Source organism: Phascolarctos cinereus, unplaced genomic scaffold, assembly GCF_003287225.1.
Source record: "Phascolarctos cinereus isolate Bilbo 61053 unplaced genomic scaffold, phaCin_HiC Scaffold_4;HRSCAF=312, whole genome shotgun sequence".
NCBI classification, from domain to species: domain Eukaryota; kingdom Metazoa; phylum Chordata; class Mammalia; order Diprotodontia; family Phascolarctidae; genus Phascolarctos; species Phascolarctos cinereus.
In genome coordinates this window covers 634,308,937-634,325,398 of record NW_027555847.1, presented here as the reverse complement: position 1 = coordinate 634,325,398, position 16,462 = coordinate 634,308,937, and the positions used below count along the sequence as shown (strand labels likewise).

Below are 16,462 nucleotides of genomic sequence, written 5' to 3'. Positions count from 1 at the left end.
GCTACAATATTCCTTGGAATTTTTCACTTTGGTATCTCTTTCAGCAGGTGATTGGTGGATTCTTTCAGTTACTGTTTTTTCCTCTGGTTCTAGGATATCACAGCAATTTTCTTTGATGATTTCTTGGAAGATGCTGGCCAGCCTCTTTTTTTGATCATGACTTTCAGGCAGTCCGATGATTCTTCAGGTGCTCGTGGCTTGCTCACTATGCTGAGGTGGCCTGGCCTAGTCATGCCTGTTGTCATTTGGGTTCTGGGCCTGGCAATTTGCCTTCTATACTGGAGCTAGAGGCCTTGTGGCTCACCTGCTATGCCACTGGTCTGATGAGCCAAGACTGAGGGGCACCAGTTGTTGATTTGTGCTGTGGCTAAGAGCTTCCCTCTGGCTTGCCCTAACACCACTGCACTGGGCTGCACTCCCCATTTACCCAAGTGAGACAGACACTTCCTGAAGTCTTTCTAAGTTATCTTAAGCTGGAAAATTATTTTGCTTCATTTTTTTATAGTTTCTGTTGCTCCAAATGAATTTAGAGGCGTGATTTAATTTTTTTTTTTTTCCCAAAGGAAACTGGGAAGAGCTCAGGCAACTTCTTGGCTTTTTCTATGCCATCTTGGTTCCTCCCTCCCTAAAAAAAGATTTTCAAAAAGACTATTCTTAAAAAATGTAGTCTTTAAAATACAGATGAATGAACAAATTCAATTAAATTCCTAGCAAATTTTAAAATATATTGTTAAAACGAATGGCTTGAGAGTATTTAACTGTCTTTCAATTTGTTAAAGGTCATAATCAGGAAGAGTGATTAGACCTCTTATGATCGACCCTTTAGGACAGAACTACCAGCAAGGGGTGGAAGTTTTAGTGAAGCAGATACGGTCTTGATTTAAGGAAAACATCCTAAAATGAGAGCTTTACGAAAGTGGAATGGGTTATCTCAAAAGGTGGTCACTGTCTGTCAGTGAAGGTCTTCAAGAAGGGTTGGTTGGCTTTTTTTCAGCTATGTAGTTGGTAGGATTTATGCTTCATGTAGGGATTGGACTATAAGACTTCTGAATCTCCTCCCTCTGGCATTCTTTTGTAAATCTCAACAATTCAAAGGTCTTCCCTGAAAGAAACACATGCAAAATCTTTATATCATCAATATTCTGCATGTTATGTGGCTGCAAATCGTATAAGCCCCTAATCCCTAAAGAATCAATATTGAAGGTTGCTTTAAGGTCAATGGAGAGAAAAATGATGTGAGTCAGTTGCCTGTAACGTAGTGCAAAGAGGCAAACTTAGGCTTGCAAAGAGGCACATTTGGACTTGCTGTCAGGAAAAATCATAACAAAACAGAACAACCCTTCCTAACAGTTAGAGCTGGCCGAACTGAAATGGGCTACCTCTTTGGAGGGCTTCAAGAAGAGAGTCTAGATGACTATTTGTCAGGTATTTCTAGCAGGGATTTTTTTTGTACATGGATTGGGGAGATGGCTACAGAGGTCCTTTTCTTCTCTTAAGTTATGTGATTCTGTGATTTTGTGATAATATGAATGTAAACCATCGTCTAGCAACCTAAGAGCTGGGCTCACGTGGACTAGGTCAAGTTTTGGGATTGCTTACCTCCCCCCCTGCCTGTCATCACTCTCCTTTTGGCTCCTTTTGCCTGCATTCCTACTTTGATCTAGAAAATATTAGACTTTAGCCTAAGTATGACTTGTGTGTAGGCCTCTAAATATATGTGTACTGTGTATGTTCTGGCCCTCTTTCAGAGCCAGCCAGGGTATATCTCCCCTCAAAATTCCAAGGGATAACCCTTTGATATTTATCTATTTCTCCCCTCTATTGCAATTACCTTGAGACCCACTGATTGTGTTCCACCAATTATTAGAGGCCAGTGATTCTTACTCCAGTTCCATTTAAGCACTTAGCATTAATAAGTTTTTACAAAACTATATTTATTTCAAAGATATAACAAGAATAAAGTTAGAAGCATTTCCCCCAATATCTTGGGAGCAACTGTCCCTTATGCCATCTCAATCTGGCTGGGGGCACAGTAGGCTCAACTAAGTTGAGTTCCTATTAGGTATGCACTAAGTTCATACCTAATACTGGTCCCATCAAGTTCATATCCAAAGATGATATCTCTGTCAGATAGGTCATTTCAACCTCCACTGGCATAGGTCCAGAAGGTCACTCGTTGCTACTTGAGACATCAGTTTGGGGCTGGCTGTAGAACCCAGCCTGGAATGCTGGGGTGCTGAAGCACCTTCCATATGCGTCAGTCTCACCTGGAATGGAAAAGAACAAATGAAAAAGCCAAAAATCAAGACCTGTTTTGGGGGGCCATGTGGCCTCAGAAGGGAGGAATCCTGAAGGTCTCTTACCACATGAATTCTTTCCTGACTTTTTTAGTGAAAGAGTGACTGAAGCAAATATGGATCTGGCTGATACTGACAGGTATGCTTATGACAGATGCCTCTGCAGCCCATCTAAGAGCCTCTTCTTCAAAACAAAGTTAGCTGGCATGAACAATATCTGTGCATGCTCTACAGTCTCTCCAAGGCACCTTGGTGTCACCAAGATTTTGGATTCTCTTAGAAGTAAGCTCCCTAGCCTCTCCATGTGGAAAGATTCTGGGATATCTAGATCCCATGCAAGCACTCAAAGTAATGATGCATATATTGGGCACAGAACAGCCTTTATTCTGTCTCACATGATGTACAAAAATACTTCAGTAACTAAAAATGGCATGATAGTAACTGGTAACATTCTCTTTTCCCAATAAGTTCCACCTTTCAGAGTCATAAAATCCTCTATGTCCATAGTATAATACTATGGTTTGGACTCCTCTTAGTAATTGAAACTGACTTGGAGTTGCTACCAGAGCAATTCTCCAGAAATTTTGTTAAGTTCCACTTACCCTGGAGACTGCACAAATATCCAGATATATGGTTTTACCTTGTGATTTGGACTTCCTCTGTAGGGAAACACTCTCAACTTCCCACTCAGATATTCCCTGACATTTCTGCTTAATGTATTCCCTGCCTCACTGCCTTCAAAAACTATTCTAAATCTCTTGTACTTTCCCCTCTGCAAGCCAATGCCATTGCCTTTTACTTTAGTGAAAAAAATTGAGGATATTTGATGTAAGCTCTCTCTTCTACCCTCATTTTCATCTCAAAACCTCTAAACATCGTCTTCCAATCTTTCCTCTTGTCCTTCTACTTCTGACAATAGAGTGCCCTCTCCTTGCCAAAGCCAACCCCTTTAGGTGAGTCTTTGATCTTATCCCCTCCCGCTTTCTCCAAGGGCAATCTCAATATTCCTTTCCTTCTCATCTTCAATTTCTTCTTATCTACTTAACTATCTTAGTTTTCAGTAAACAATAGATGGTACTTCATTTGGGCATTGGAAGGAGAAGGATTTAAGCAGGAAGAGATGAGGCAATTGTAAATTCCAGATGTGAGGGCTAAGAAAATCTGCCTAGATATATAGAAGTAAGAGAGTGTGGGATGAAATCAAAGAACTGATAGTCCAGTGTGGCTACAATATAGAGTGAATATAAAATATAGAGTGAATAAAAAGAGATTACTGTGAATAAGGCCAGAAAAGTAGGTTGGAGCAGGATGGTGAAAAGTCTTCAGTGCCAGGCTAAGAAGTTTCTGTTTCATCCTATGGATATTAATGTTTTTTGAGCATGGCGGTATCCCAGTGAGTACTATGCTTTAGGAAGATTATCTTGACATCTTTGCGAAGGATTAATGTGGTAAGTGGTGGAAGTCAGAGAGACCAGTTAGTCTGCTACTGGTCCAAACTGTAGTCCAAACAGGAAAAGAAGATGACTTGAGCTAGAGTTTTAGCATTATGGGTGGAGAAGAACGTATGGACTTGAGAGATTCTGAAAATAGAGTAGGCACAATTTAGCAGGTGATTGGATGAAACAGAGATTCCTTGGAATTCAGCCTTTTTGGTTAGAAAGATTTTGATGGCATCAATAAAAATAGGTAAATTAGAAGAAGTAGGTTTTGGGGGGGAAACCGATGAATTGGAACATGTTAGGTTTGAGTTTCCATTTAAACATCCAAGTGGAAATGACAAACAGGTAGCTGCAAATGTGAGGATGATGCTAGGGGAAGACATTTGGGTTGGATATGTAGATTTTGAATTTATCTCCAGGAAGGTGATAATTGATGGTCCAGAGGTAGTAGTCCTACTGTACGTGCTCTGTCCTGGTCAGACCACTGCTGTTATTTACTGTTCTTTCTATATGACAAACCAGTCTTTTTTCTATCATTCATTGTCAGGATGATGTTTTATGCCATTTTTCTGTACAGAGACAGGTCATCTATCTCATAATTAAGGGTCTTGAGCTCAAGTCTCACAGAAGCTATTCAGTTTTGCCTTACTTTGTTGAAAAAAAAAGCTTGTTTTACTTGTTTTGTTTAAACATAGCAAAGTTTAAAATGGGATTCTTTTGTGTCCTATTAGCTAAAAATGTATTAATGTTTAATAATCTTTAAATGTGCACACGCACACACACACAAACACATCATGTGCAGTTTTGGAAGATAGATCAGGAAATAACATGGCACTTACTGTTATTTTTCCTTGTTTCAGGTAGGAGAAGTAATTGTGGCTAAGAGAAAAGCATGTAAGCCTGTGAAAAATCCAGAAGGAAACAAATTGCAAGAAAAGAAAGGGTAACATTTCTTATTTGAAACCTTAGTTTACTTCTTTCCATTTCAATTTGAAGTGAGGATGTTACTGTTTAACCATTCTGTAATTATGAAAGAAAAATAACAAATGATATTGCTATAAATAGTAAAATTTGTCTGATAAGCCTGAGACTTGACAGTTGTGTTGGTTCATAAAGGTACTGGTTGCAGTGGCCCCAGAAGAAGAGTACATAGACCTGCTTAAAGTCCTCAGATTTCCCACCATCAGCGCATACCTTTAAAATGTCTATGCCAATATTGTAGCCACAGAAAAGAGTAAGCTATATTTATGTTTCTGATATAGCACATTCAAGGAGTTGGGCATATCTCTGATTAAAGGCAACTGAGTCTGTGCAATGACTTCCAAAGAGGAGGTTTGTTTAAACTATAGTTATGGTCTTTGTTCTTAGACAAAATGTAATCTCCCTACCCCCCCCAATCAGTTAAACAGGGTTTTTCTTTTCTTTTTTTTCAACACAGCAATTTAAATTCCAACTACATGTGTAAATTACAAGAAATCCAGTTCATCATAGCTGAATACCACTGCAAAGGATTAACTACAGGAAGAAGTAGCAATATGCAGAAGGGGTGTCAACTTTGAGTCTTAAAAGTAATAGTTTAGGTAATCAAAATCATTAGGAGCCTGGCTTGCTGATAACAGGGCCTCCATTTACTGCAGTGATTACACTTATGGCTTACAGAATCTCAGTAAGATTGTTGAAGCTATGCATGACCTCCTTAACCATACTGTTGCCTTTTGTGCTCTGTCAGCTTGATTACTCGATAGTGCGGTAATCACTTTTCACCATGTACAAGGTGTCTTTGTCTAGGCTATATATGGTGCTTGATCATTTAGAAGGAGATATTTTATTGTTATTATCATTGCCTCTTCCTGGACAACATGATATGCACGCTGTAGGCATGGATGTCTGCCGGTGAGAAATTTAGGCTGGTTAAAGGATTGACAGGCCAAGGGAGAAAAGGGAACCAGAAACAGGTGGTGGAAAATGAAGTCTGTGGACTAAATTAAGAAGTGACAACTGTTCTCTCTGATCCCCTAACCCAAAAGGATGCTTCAGATATCAGTGTCTTGGAAACCATGCTGCCCTTTGAGTCAGATGGTCTGGTCCTGCTATGTATTTGATGTCTTGTCACGGACAAGTCATCTTACTTTTCTGGGCTTCAGTTTCCACACCTTTAACATGGAGCTAATAGTAGTTTAGTGTTTACCTTTCAGGATTATTGTGAGAATCAAATGAGATAATGTACATAAAACACTTTGTAAATCTTTAAATTTTTTTTTTTTATATTTTTAGGCAATTGGGATTAAATGACTTGCCTAGGGTCACACAGCTAGTGTCAAGTGTTTGGTCTGAGGCCGGATTTGAACTCAGGTTCTCCTGAGTTCAGGGCCAGTGCTCTATCCACTGTGCCACCTAGCTGCCCACACTTTGTAAATCTTAAAGTGCTTAGTGTCAGTTATTGTCTCAAAGTGAAGAGTACCTCATATCTTGCTCTGTTTTCCTAGGCAAGAATTCTAACCTCTCTGAGCTATAGTTAACTTTCTAAGTTGCAGAGAAAATGTTCGCCTACATTGATAGAGGCAGATTCTTTACCCACAACTTCCCTATACAGTGAAATCACTGTCCAGTCCTTGTATCTTCTAAATGGTAGTATAATAGTAGAGCCAAGATTCAGACTGAGGTCCTCTGATTCTAAAACTGACATTCATTCCACTATGCCATGCCAAGAAAGGAGAAGTATTGGCAAGGCTTAGTAACTGATTAGTTAGGGACAGGGGAGAAGATGAGAAAAAATACATAGATGAGTCCGAAGTTGTGAAAGTGGTTTGCTAGAAGGATGGTAGTTCTGTCAGTCAAAATAAGGAATTGGGGGGGCAGCTAGGTGACATGGTGGATAAAGCACTGGGCCTGGAGTCAGGAGGACTTGAGTTCAAATCTGGCCTCAGACACTTGACACTCACTAGCTGTGTGACCCTGGGCAAGTCACTTAACCCTGATTGCCTCATGCCAAAAAAAGGAAAAAAAAGAAAAGAAAAGAAAAGAAATGAGAGTTGTAGGGGCAGCTAGGTGGTGCAGTGCATAGAACTCTGGCCTTGGAGGAGGACCTGAATTCAAATCTGGCTTCAGACACTTGACGCTTTGACACTTACTAACTGTGTGACCCTGAGCTATAACCCTGATTGCCTCACCAAAAATCCAAAAACAAAGCAAAACAAAAGAGGGGATTTTGGAAGAGAATGGGGGAAGTGGGAGGAAGATAAGAAATGAATTCTGTTTTGGACATTTTGAATTTAAGATGACTATAGTTTGAAAACAAAATTGATCATTCAGGAGACAGACTAGGGCTAGATGTGTAGATGTATAGATAGATATATAGATTGATTTGGGAGTCATTTGCCTAGTGATGATAGTTGAATACACGGTGACTTTTTATTGCGCCGAAACATGGAGTTTAAAGAGAAAGGGGGCGTGGCACAGGGCCCTAGAGATGGCAGCACACAAAAGGGATGGAACATGGAGTATGATCCACCAAAGGAGGCTGAAAAGCAATGACGAGGCATATAGGGCAAGACTCAGGAGAGAAGCATCATGAAAACTAAAAAAAAGAAAAAGTATCCAGGAAGAAGAGGGCGACCAGAAGTGTCAGATTCTACAGAGAGTTCAATAAGGGTTCACGCTAAAAAGAGGCCACTACGTTTGGCAGTTCAGAGATTACTGGTGACCTTGGAGAGAGACATTTCTGTGCAGGGATGAAGTTGGAAGTCGATTGCAAAACAATTGAGAACTGAGGGAGAAGAGAAGAAATGGAGGGGAGGAATGGAGTGTTTTTTAGGAGTCTGATTGTGAAAGGGATGAGAGATAGAGGATGATAGCTTGAAGTGATAATAAGACAAATTGAACATTTTTTAAAGTATGAGGCAATAACTGACACTTTTTAAAGGAGATATCTGAGCATAACTGTAGCATTTGGGAAAAGAAACAGAAGATATTGAGAGTTTGAAAATTAGAGGGGAAGATGATTACCAGGGCAAACTGCCAAAGGAGAAGGAAGGAGATGAGATGTCCCTGTTGAAAACATGAGAAGGGGAGCAGTAGGCCTTGTGGGTGACCGAATTGGCAGCAGCGGCTTCGGAAATTCTGAGCTTACAAATGGTAAGGGGGTCAGACAGTTGGTCAGCAGGAGATTACAGGGGACCTTTTACTGGCACTGGTTGCAGGACTCTGTTACATGGTTACCCATACATGGTTCCTAGTCACAGTTCCAGGGCAAGAAGGAGCACTAGTGTGTTGCATTATATGACAGCAGGTGAACAGGGACCCTAATCACAGTTCCAAAGCATGAAAGAATGCTCATGGTTGCTCATAGACCAGACCAGAGGCCAAGAGAGCAATGATCACACCTCTCCTTAGACCATACTACCTTGAAAGGACTGAAAACTTGCAGACCCCCAGAACTAGCTCTGAAAGCAGCAGCAAGAAATTTGGAACAGTGCCCCCTCCACCCAAGGAGCAAAGCCCAACTTTAACATAAAGTTAAAAGTCAAGAAATAGGCCAGGTAAATGAACAAAGAACAAAATTACTATAGAAAATTATTATGGTGACTGGGAAGGTCAAAACACAAACTCGGAAGAAGACAACAAAGTCAAAACAGCTACAAAGAAAAGCCTCAAAGAAAAATATTAATTGATCTCATGCCCAAAAAGAATTCCTGGAAAAACTAAAAAAGAATTTTAAAAATCAAATAAGAGAGGTAGAGGAAAAAATAAGAAAATTAATAAGAGTGCTGTAAGAAAACCATGAAAAAAATCAATAGCTTGGTAAAGGAGGCACAAAAAATCCTGACAAAAATAACACCTTAAAAAACAGAATAGGCAAATGGCAAAAGAGGCACAAAAATTCACTGAAGAAAAGAATACCTTAAAAAGTAGAATTTGCCAAATGGAAAAGGAAGTACAAAAGCTCACTAAATAATTTCTTAAAAATTAGAATTTGGCAAGTGGAAACTAATGACTCTATGAGACATTGAGAAACAATAAAACAAAATTTTTAAAAATGAAAAAAATAGAGAAAATGCAAAATAAAAATAACTGTCCTAGAAAATGGATTGAGGAGAGATAATGTAAGATAATTGAATTAGCTGAAAGCCATGATCCAAAAAAAGAGCCTAGACATCATATTTCAGGAAATTATCAAAGAAAACTGCCCTCATATCTTAGATCCAGGAGGGGACAAATGAAGTTGAAAGAATCTACCAATCACTTCCTGAAAGAGATCCCAAAATGAAAACTCCCAGGTATTTTATAGATAAATTCTGGAGCCCTCAGGTCAAGGAGAAACTATTGCAATTAGCCAGAAAGAAACAATTCAAATACTGTGGAGCCACAGTCAGAATAACACAAGATTTAGCAGCTTCTACATTAAAGGATTAGAGAGCTTGGGATATGATATTCCAGAGGGCAAAGGAATTAGGATTACAATCAAGAATCACCTACCCAGAAAAACTGAATGTAATCCTTCACATAAAAGAATCTCGAGCTTTTATAATGGAGGGGAACATGGAAAGGGGGTGGGCAAGGCTTGAACCTTACTCTCATCATAAATGGCTCAAAGCAGGAATAATAAACACATGTAGTGGAGTTTAAAAATCTATCTTACCCTAGGGGAAAGATTTAAGAGGTGGGTGCTGATGGAAGGGGAAGGTGGATTGGGGTAGGTGATGGTCAGAAGCAAAACAATTTTGAGAAGATACAGGGTGAAAGGAGAGAGAGAGAGAGAGAGAGAGAGAGAGAGAGAGAGAGAGAGAGAGAGAGAGAGAGAGAGAGAGAGAGAGAGAGAGAGGAGAATAAATGGAGGAAGTGCAGAATGGAAGAAAATACACAGTAATCATAACTGAAAAAAAATTACAGCAAGTTTCTCTGATAAAGACCTCATTTTTTTCAAATATATAGAGAACTGAATCAAATTTATAAGAATACATGTCATCCCCCAGTTAATAAATGGTCAAAGGATATAAATAGGCAGTTTTCAGATGATGAAATCAAGGCTTATCTATAGCATATGAAAAAAATGCTCTTAATCACTATTGATTTGAGAAATATGAATTAAAACAACTATGAAGTACCATCTCACATGGATATGACTGGCTAATATGACAGAAAAGGAAAATGACAAATATTGGAGGAGATGTGGGAATATTGGGACACTGATGCACTGTGGAGTTGTGAACTTATCCAACCCCTCTCTAGGGCAATTTTGAATTATTTCCAAAGGGCTATAAAACTGTGTATGCTCTTTGACAAAAACTATTACTAGACTTGTATCCCAAAGACATTAAAAAAGGAAAAAGACCTACATGTACAAAAATATCCATAGCAGCTCTTTTTTTGGTGGCAAAGAATTGAAATTTGAGAAGATGCCCATCAGTTGGGGGATGACTGAACAAGTTGTGTTACATGATTGTTCTGGAATGCTATTATGCTATAAGAAATGATGAGCAGCATGCTTTTAGAAAAACCTGGAAACTTATATGAACTGATGCAAAGTGAAGTGAGTAGAACCAGAAGAGTGTACATAGTAACAGCAATAGTATAAGATGATCAGCTGTGAATGGCTTAGCTATTCTCAGCAATACAATTATCCAAAACAATTCTGAAAACTCATGATGAAAAAAGCTGTCCGCCTCCAGAGAAATAATTGATGTAGTCTGAACGTAGATTGAAGTGTACTATTTTCTACCTTTTTTTTGCCTATTTTTGTCTGTGGTTTTTTTTTTCCCCACAATATAACTGATATGGAAAGATGTTTTGCATGGCTATGCATGTATAATTTGGGGCAGCTGGATGGCACTGTGGTTAGAGTGCTTTACCTGGAGTCAGGAGAACCTGAGCTCAGATCTGGCCTCAGACACTTATGGGCTTTGTGACCCTGGGCAAGTCACTTAACCCTGTTTGCCTCATTGTTCTCACCTGTAAAATGAGCTGAAGAAGGAAATGGCAAACCACTCCAGTATCATTGCCAAGAAAACCCCAAATGGGTCACGGAGAGTTGGGCATGACTGAAATGACTCAACAATAACAATGGAATGGGTATGATCTGTATCAAATTGCTTGCCCTCACAGGGAGGAGGAAGAGGAAGGAGAGATGGAGAAAATTTCAAATTCAATATTTTCAACAACAAATGTCAAAAAATTGTTTTTACATGTAATTGGAAAAATCTAAAGAAAACTAAACAAATAAAATAGTGTATCTTTAAAAAAGACTTAGAAGATCTCTGGCATCTTGGGTACGTTCTCTTTAGAGAATCCATGGCAGACAACAGATAAGACTCACAGATTGGGAGGGTCTGGTTGGGCTGTGGTCTGTGTCACTGGAGGGCCCGTCAGTGAGATCACAGACTCATTCTCAAGTGAAAGTACATCATTGTATTAAACTCAGTTATAAAACACGTTTACATGTATCATAGCACTTAGAGTAATCCGCACCATAACCCTTGAGGGTAGACGTGATAGAGATGGCATTATCATTTCACAGATGAGGAAACGGGCTCGGGGAGATTCCATGTCTTGCCCAGGTTCATATGCTAGTAAGTGACAGAGCTGATATTCTTCCCATTGTCACCTTTCATTGACTACACATGTGTTTGTGGTGTCTGTGCTCATACTCTTGAAGCGATTCATGAGTGAGTTCGTTGAGCTGGCTCCCCCTAGTAGTCTGGAAGCTAATGAGGTTATGTGCTCTACTGGTCTTGTAGTTGAAAAACTGGTTTCTGAGATTTTGGTTCTAGCTTTGCAATATTGGACAAACAACTTCACCTCAGTTTGCTCACCTGTAAAATAGGAATTATAATATTTGCACTACTTATTTCCTGGGATTGCTTAGATAACAATACTATGTAAATCTTAAAGCACTATATAAATGTATTATTTTGATAGCAAGAAACTATGTCTTTCTTATTTAAAATTGATATCTTCCCCAGAACTTAGAACAGTGCTTTCTGTAAATTGGGTATTTAATACATTATTATTAAATTGGATTGAGTATATTTGAAACTTTTATTTAAATTATGTTATCTTAACATGTATAGCTTATATATACTTATAATTTTGGAAATCTCTGATTCCATAATCATTTTTCTCTTTGTTTTTGTTGTTGTTATAATAGAAGCAAAGAAGTTGAGAAACTAGAAGTAGACCCCAGCAAGTATTCATTCCCTGATGTGACTAATATAGTCCAAGAGAAAAAAACCACTTCAGGACGAATCCAAGCTAAACCTCAGGTTGTACCCTGTGCTGAAGACCCGGACTTTGAAGATAACCTTGAAGTACCACCTTTGATTTAAACCTTCAGAAAGTGCTTTCATTGATTATGATCTGCATGATCTGTTTCCTTCAGTTCAGAGAATGCATCGTATTAAGTTAAAATTATATTGTAGCTTAATTTATAGCAAAATTATTTCTATTATATTCCTACCTACTTTGAATAATATTCTCTTAAGAATAACATATATTTTGTCTCTGTACCACTGCTTCTATTGTAACACATCAGACATTATTTAAATTTTATTAATATTTTTCTACCAAGTTTTTCATATAAATCACAGAAATATTTTAAGAACATATGAAAGCAAATGGTCAGTCGATTAAAAAACTAGTCATTAGAGTGGGAAAGTAGTCTTTAATTTATATTTATGTAAAGCCATTATTCTATAGTTAATTGGTAGGGCTGTAACTTTTCTGTATGTTTAAAATCTTTCTAATTGTAAACCTGGATTCTAGTCTCCTAGGGTTAGAAATGTAAGGAGTGGGGAACATAACAATTTGATCCCAAGGTAGAGTAGCTTTTTGTGCCAGGAAAAGATTTGAGCTCTTCAGTGGCCTCTACCAGTATCCTGAGATCCTGGAGAGATCAACCAGAGGCTGGAGACTAGAACAGGAAAAGAGAAACTAGTATGGAGGGGAACCCACATTGACAAGTAACACTGAGGTTCAGCTGTCACCAGAGGAAATCACAGCTGTTTAACACTGTCTGTAAGCTCTGTGGCCTCCATAGGGAAGGGCACTGAGGTACCTGGCTAGGAAACTAGAGTAAAGGAGGCAGCTCCCTGCACAGGTCAGAAGCATCCATGGAAAAAAGTCGCTTCAATAAACCAGTCAAGACAGAAAGAATTCATTCAGCGTGAAACAGCTTCTGAAGCTGGAGCCGTTGGTCTTTCTGGGAGGTGACTTCTTGAATCAGCGTGGGCATGCTAACCTCCAGCTGCCAAATAGTGGCATGTTCCTCTTGATTAGAGAAGACTGGGAACAAGAACAGTGTTTCTAATGGTCTGTGATTGACAAGATTAGACCCTTTTAGTCTTGAAGCCTTGAAGCTGCTGCTGGCGGTCTGAAATCCACAACTGAGGTTATTGAGGTGATGTCTCTAATGATTGAGAACCTTAACGGACTTAGCCAGTGAAATCTGTGTGAGTTCAAATCTAGAGATTAACATAGCAGCAAAGCCTATGCAGGAGTAACCCCGGAGATTCTCAGTAGAATACTTGGAAGGCAGTCAGATAGGCAAAGAAGAGGGAAATAAGGACAAGAAGAGGCCCACTTTCTTATACATTTTTCTGCAAAGCTAGAATGAACTAGTTAAATCTTGTAAATGTTTTTTTTAAATTTGTTATGGTAACTATACCAAAAACTTTCCTAGGTCTTAGTAAAACCATCCCCAGTTCATGTTAACACATGCAGTAACAAAGTGCTGACATACCATAGGTCAAATCAAGTGTTTCCTAAACATAACAATGGCATACAGTGACACAATAAAAGCTTGATATAACAAAATAAGCTTATATTCTGTGCTATTCTGCTTTTCTTCCATGGAAATATTATATGGAAACTCTTCTCTATAGAATTTCTGTTCTTATCCAAAAAGCATGTATGATAGTGGGAATAAGATTGGCAACAGAATTTAAAAAGCTGGGTAGAAACATCTCTGATATCTCCATTTCCTCATATGTGAAATGAAGTTAATAATTGTTCTCCAAGCATTTTAGGAATATGAAATGAGATAATGTGTATGAAATCACTTGTAGTGTGAAAGCATCATATAAATGGCCAAAATAATGACATCATCAGTGCTTGTCACATCTGTATGTGAGTATGACTGGTATACAAGTAGTATACAAGAAGAAATCTTTTCTGCATTGCTTATTTGGAAAAGATCACTTTCTGACTGCAGTTCCTTTTTTCATTATAACATGCTTGGAAAATCTGACAGAAAAAAAAAATTACTTCCTTTTTATTGACAGCATGCAAATCCGATATGTCAATCCTTTTTATTTTCCCAGAAGGCCACAGCTAAAATTGACTATTTTCTCATATCAGTCTTTCTAGATTATTCCCAGTTTCCTTTTACTCCAAGTTTATATTTTTGTTACTCATATTGCCTCATGTTAAAATGACAAAGGGGCAGCTAGGTAGTGCAGTGGATAGAGCACCGGCCCTGAAGTTAGGAAGACCTGAGTTCAAATCTGGCCTCAGACCAAACACTTGATACTTTCTAGCTGTGTGACCCTGGGCAAGTCACTTAACCCCAATTACCTTAAAAAAAAAAGGTAAAAATGACAAAGCTATAGCTGTGCAAGAGGGAGAGTGTCTCCCTTACCCTCAGTTGATGTAGTCACAGAAAGCCCAGAATATCTCACGAAGTGCTGAGGAGTTTTTATATAATCCCACAAAAAAGTGAGAAGTTTCTTAACTTGAGAAGATTATAGAACCTGGCTCTCAGTGAAGGCAGCTGGGCAACTGATACCACACAAGGTACTCCAATGATTGGCTGAAAGAATCAGTTGTGACCCTTGGTCCAATTTAAAAAAAGAAAGAAAAAGAAGCCGTGCAGCAGTTGTATAGAGTGAAAGGCGATTGTGTAGGAGACCCATGTACCTAGAGCAATAATGGAGGAAGGGATTTTTTTTCTCCTCTTCTCCTTTGGCCATGTCATTTCATAAATGAAAACTGCACAGATCTGTTAGAACTAGAGGGTAAAATAAAGACCAGAAGAATCCACTGATTACTTATAGAAAGGAACCTCAGAAGGAAAAATCCCAGGAACTTAATGGCCAAAATCTAGAGTTTCATTTCAAAAAAAAAATGTAGGCATCCGGAAAGTACCAAGAAACCACAATCAGGATCATGGTCATCCTGAAAGCTTCTACTATAATTCAGAGATGAGCTTTTAGGGTTTACAACCACTAATCACTTACCTTTCAGAGTTGAGTATCATCCTGGTGCTGGGGGAGTTTGAGGCAGGGCATGGGGGGGAAACATATCGTTAATGGAACAGAAGACTTTCAAGCATTTCTGCTGAAAAGATTGGTACTAAGTAAGAACTTGAAAATATAAATGCGAGAGTTTAGAGAATTCTAGAAAGGTACATTTATTTGAGTAATTAGAAGTAACCTAATGATGATGTAGTACCAACATTCTAATGGAGGAGAAGAAACAAATGCCTCCTCAGAAACTTAGTGTCTTCAAAGGGAGTTAAATAAGAAAAAACAGAAGCCCTACTGATTGATTCGATTCTGAAGATTTTTAAGGGAATAAAGAAAAGGGAAGGTGGCAGGAATGCATTAGTGGAGAAAGGAGGAAAAAGGGAATGGAACTAGCTATTTCAAATAATTGAGGTACATAAGAAGAGTATACAACCGTGGCAGGAAGGGTGACAGACATCAGATGAATCTCACTCTAATCCCAGCCAGACAAATGGGAGTTGAACACACATACGTTTACATATATGCAAGAACTCAACGGGGAAATGTGGGAATGGGGGTGGGGGGAGTTAAGAATAAAGATAATATTGGAGAGGAAATAGAAGCAATCAAAATAAATTTCCTAATCTTGAAGGGGGAATTAAAAGAAAAACAAAGGAAAAATAATTGATACAGAAATTAGAAGGTGGTGGTGTCTGTTAACTTGGGAATGGTTGGAAACATTGTGGTGTATTAATATGATGAAATATTATTATGCAATAAAAATGTTCAAATAGACTTAGGGACTTAAATCAATGCAGTGATCAGCAGTGTCTATTGAAGGCATGGGATGAATCTCCTGACAGAGAAGTGTTGGACTCAAGGTGCCACACAGAAACATAGATTTTTGGACTTGGACACATTGTATATGTGTTTTGCTTGACTATGCTTATTTGATACAAAAGATTTCCTTTATTTTTAATTGGGAGAGGGGAAAGATTATGGGGAGAGAAGGGTAACTTGCTAAAATTAGCAAAAATTATGTCACAAAGGCCATTAAAATTTATTTTTAAATATACAGTAGTGAAAGTAGGATATTCAGAAGAAAACAGACACTCGGCAGTATTGAAAGTAATATGTGTTAATTAATTTTTAAAAAGTGAATAGAGTAAAATGGAGCCTCAAGGTTTTATATATAATTCTCTTTTTTTATTTGGCCTTTTATATAGAAGCATTCTTTTTATGGTGTTTAAGTTAAGAATAAAAAAATTAAAAAGCTAATTTGGTCTACTGACTGCTAGTTATTGGGAAGCACACAGGTGGAGGCTCATAAGTTATAGTGCCTAGAAGTAGACTCACAGGGTTACCCCTAGAAGCCTCTAGGCTGCAAGAATGAGTGCTAATTAGGGAAGTATCCCAAGCAGGTGTTACATCTGCAATAGATATATTCTTTCTTAAAATGGTTTTTCCCCCAATTACATGTAAAGAGAATTTTTGACATTCATTTTTTAAA

The 16,462-nt window shown here is 38.3% G+C and overlaps 1 protein-coding gene across 1 annotated transcript in view; it reads left to right on the top strand.

Annotated features, from left to right (window-relative positions):
- Positions 1-13,551, top strand: part of DNAAF11 (dynein axonemal assembly factor 11) — a 102,870-nt gene extending 89,319 nt beyond the window's left edge. Inside the window, exons 11-12 of the mRNA XM_020997910.2 lie at positions 4,597-4,679; positions 11,880-13,551. Coding sequence (XP_020853569.1) covers positions 4,597-4,679; positions 11,880-12,057 — 261 coding nt within the window. The 3' untranslated portion in view covers positions 12,058-13,551. The remainder of the gene's footprint in view (positions 1-4,596; positions 4,680-11,879) is intronic.
- The last annotated feature ends 2,911 nt before the right edge of the window (positions 13,552-16,462 follow it).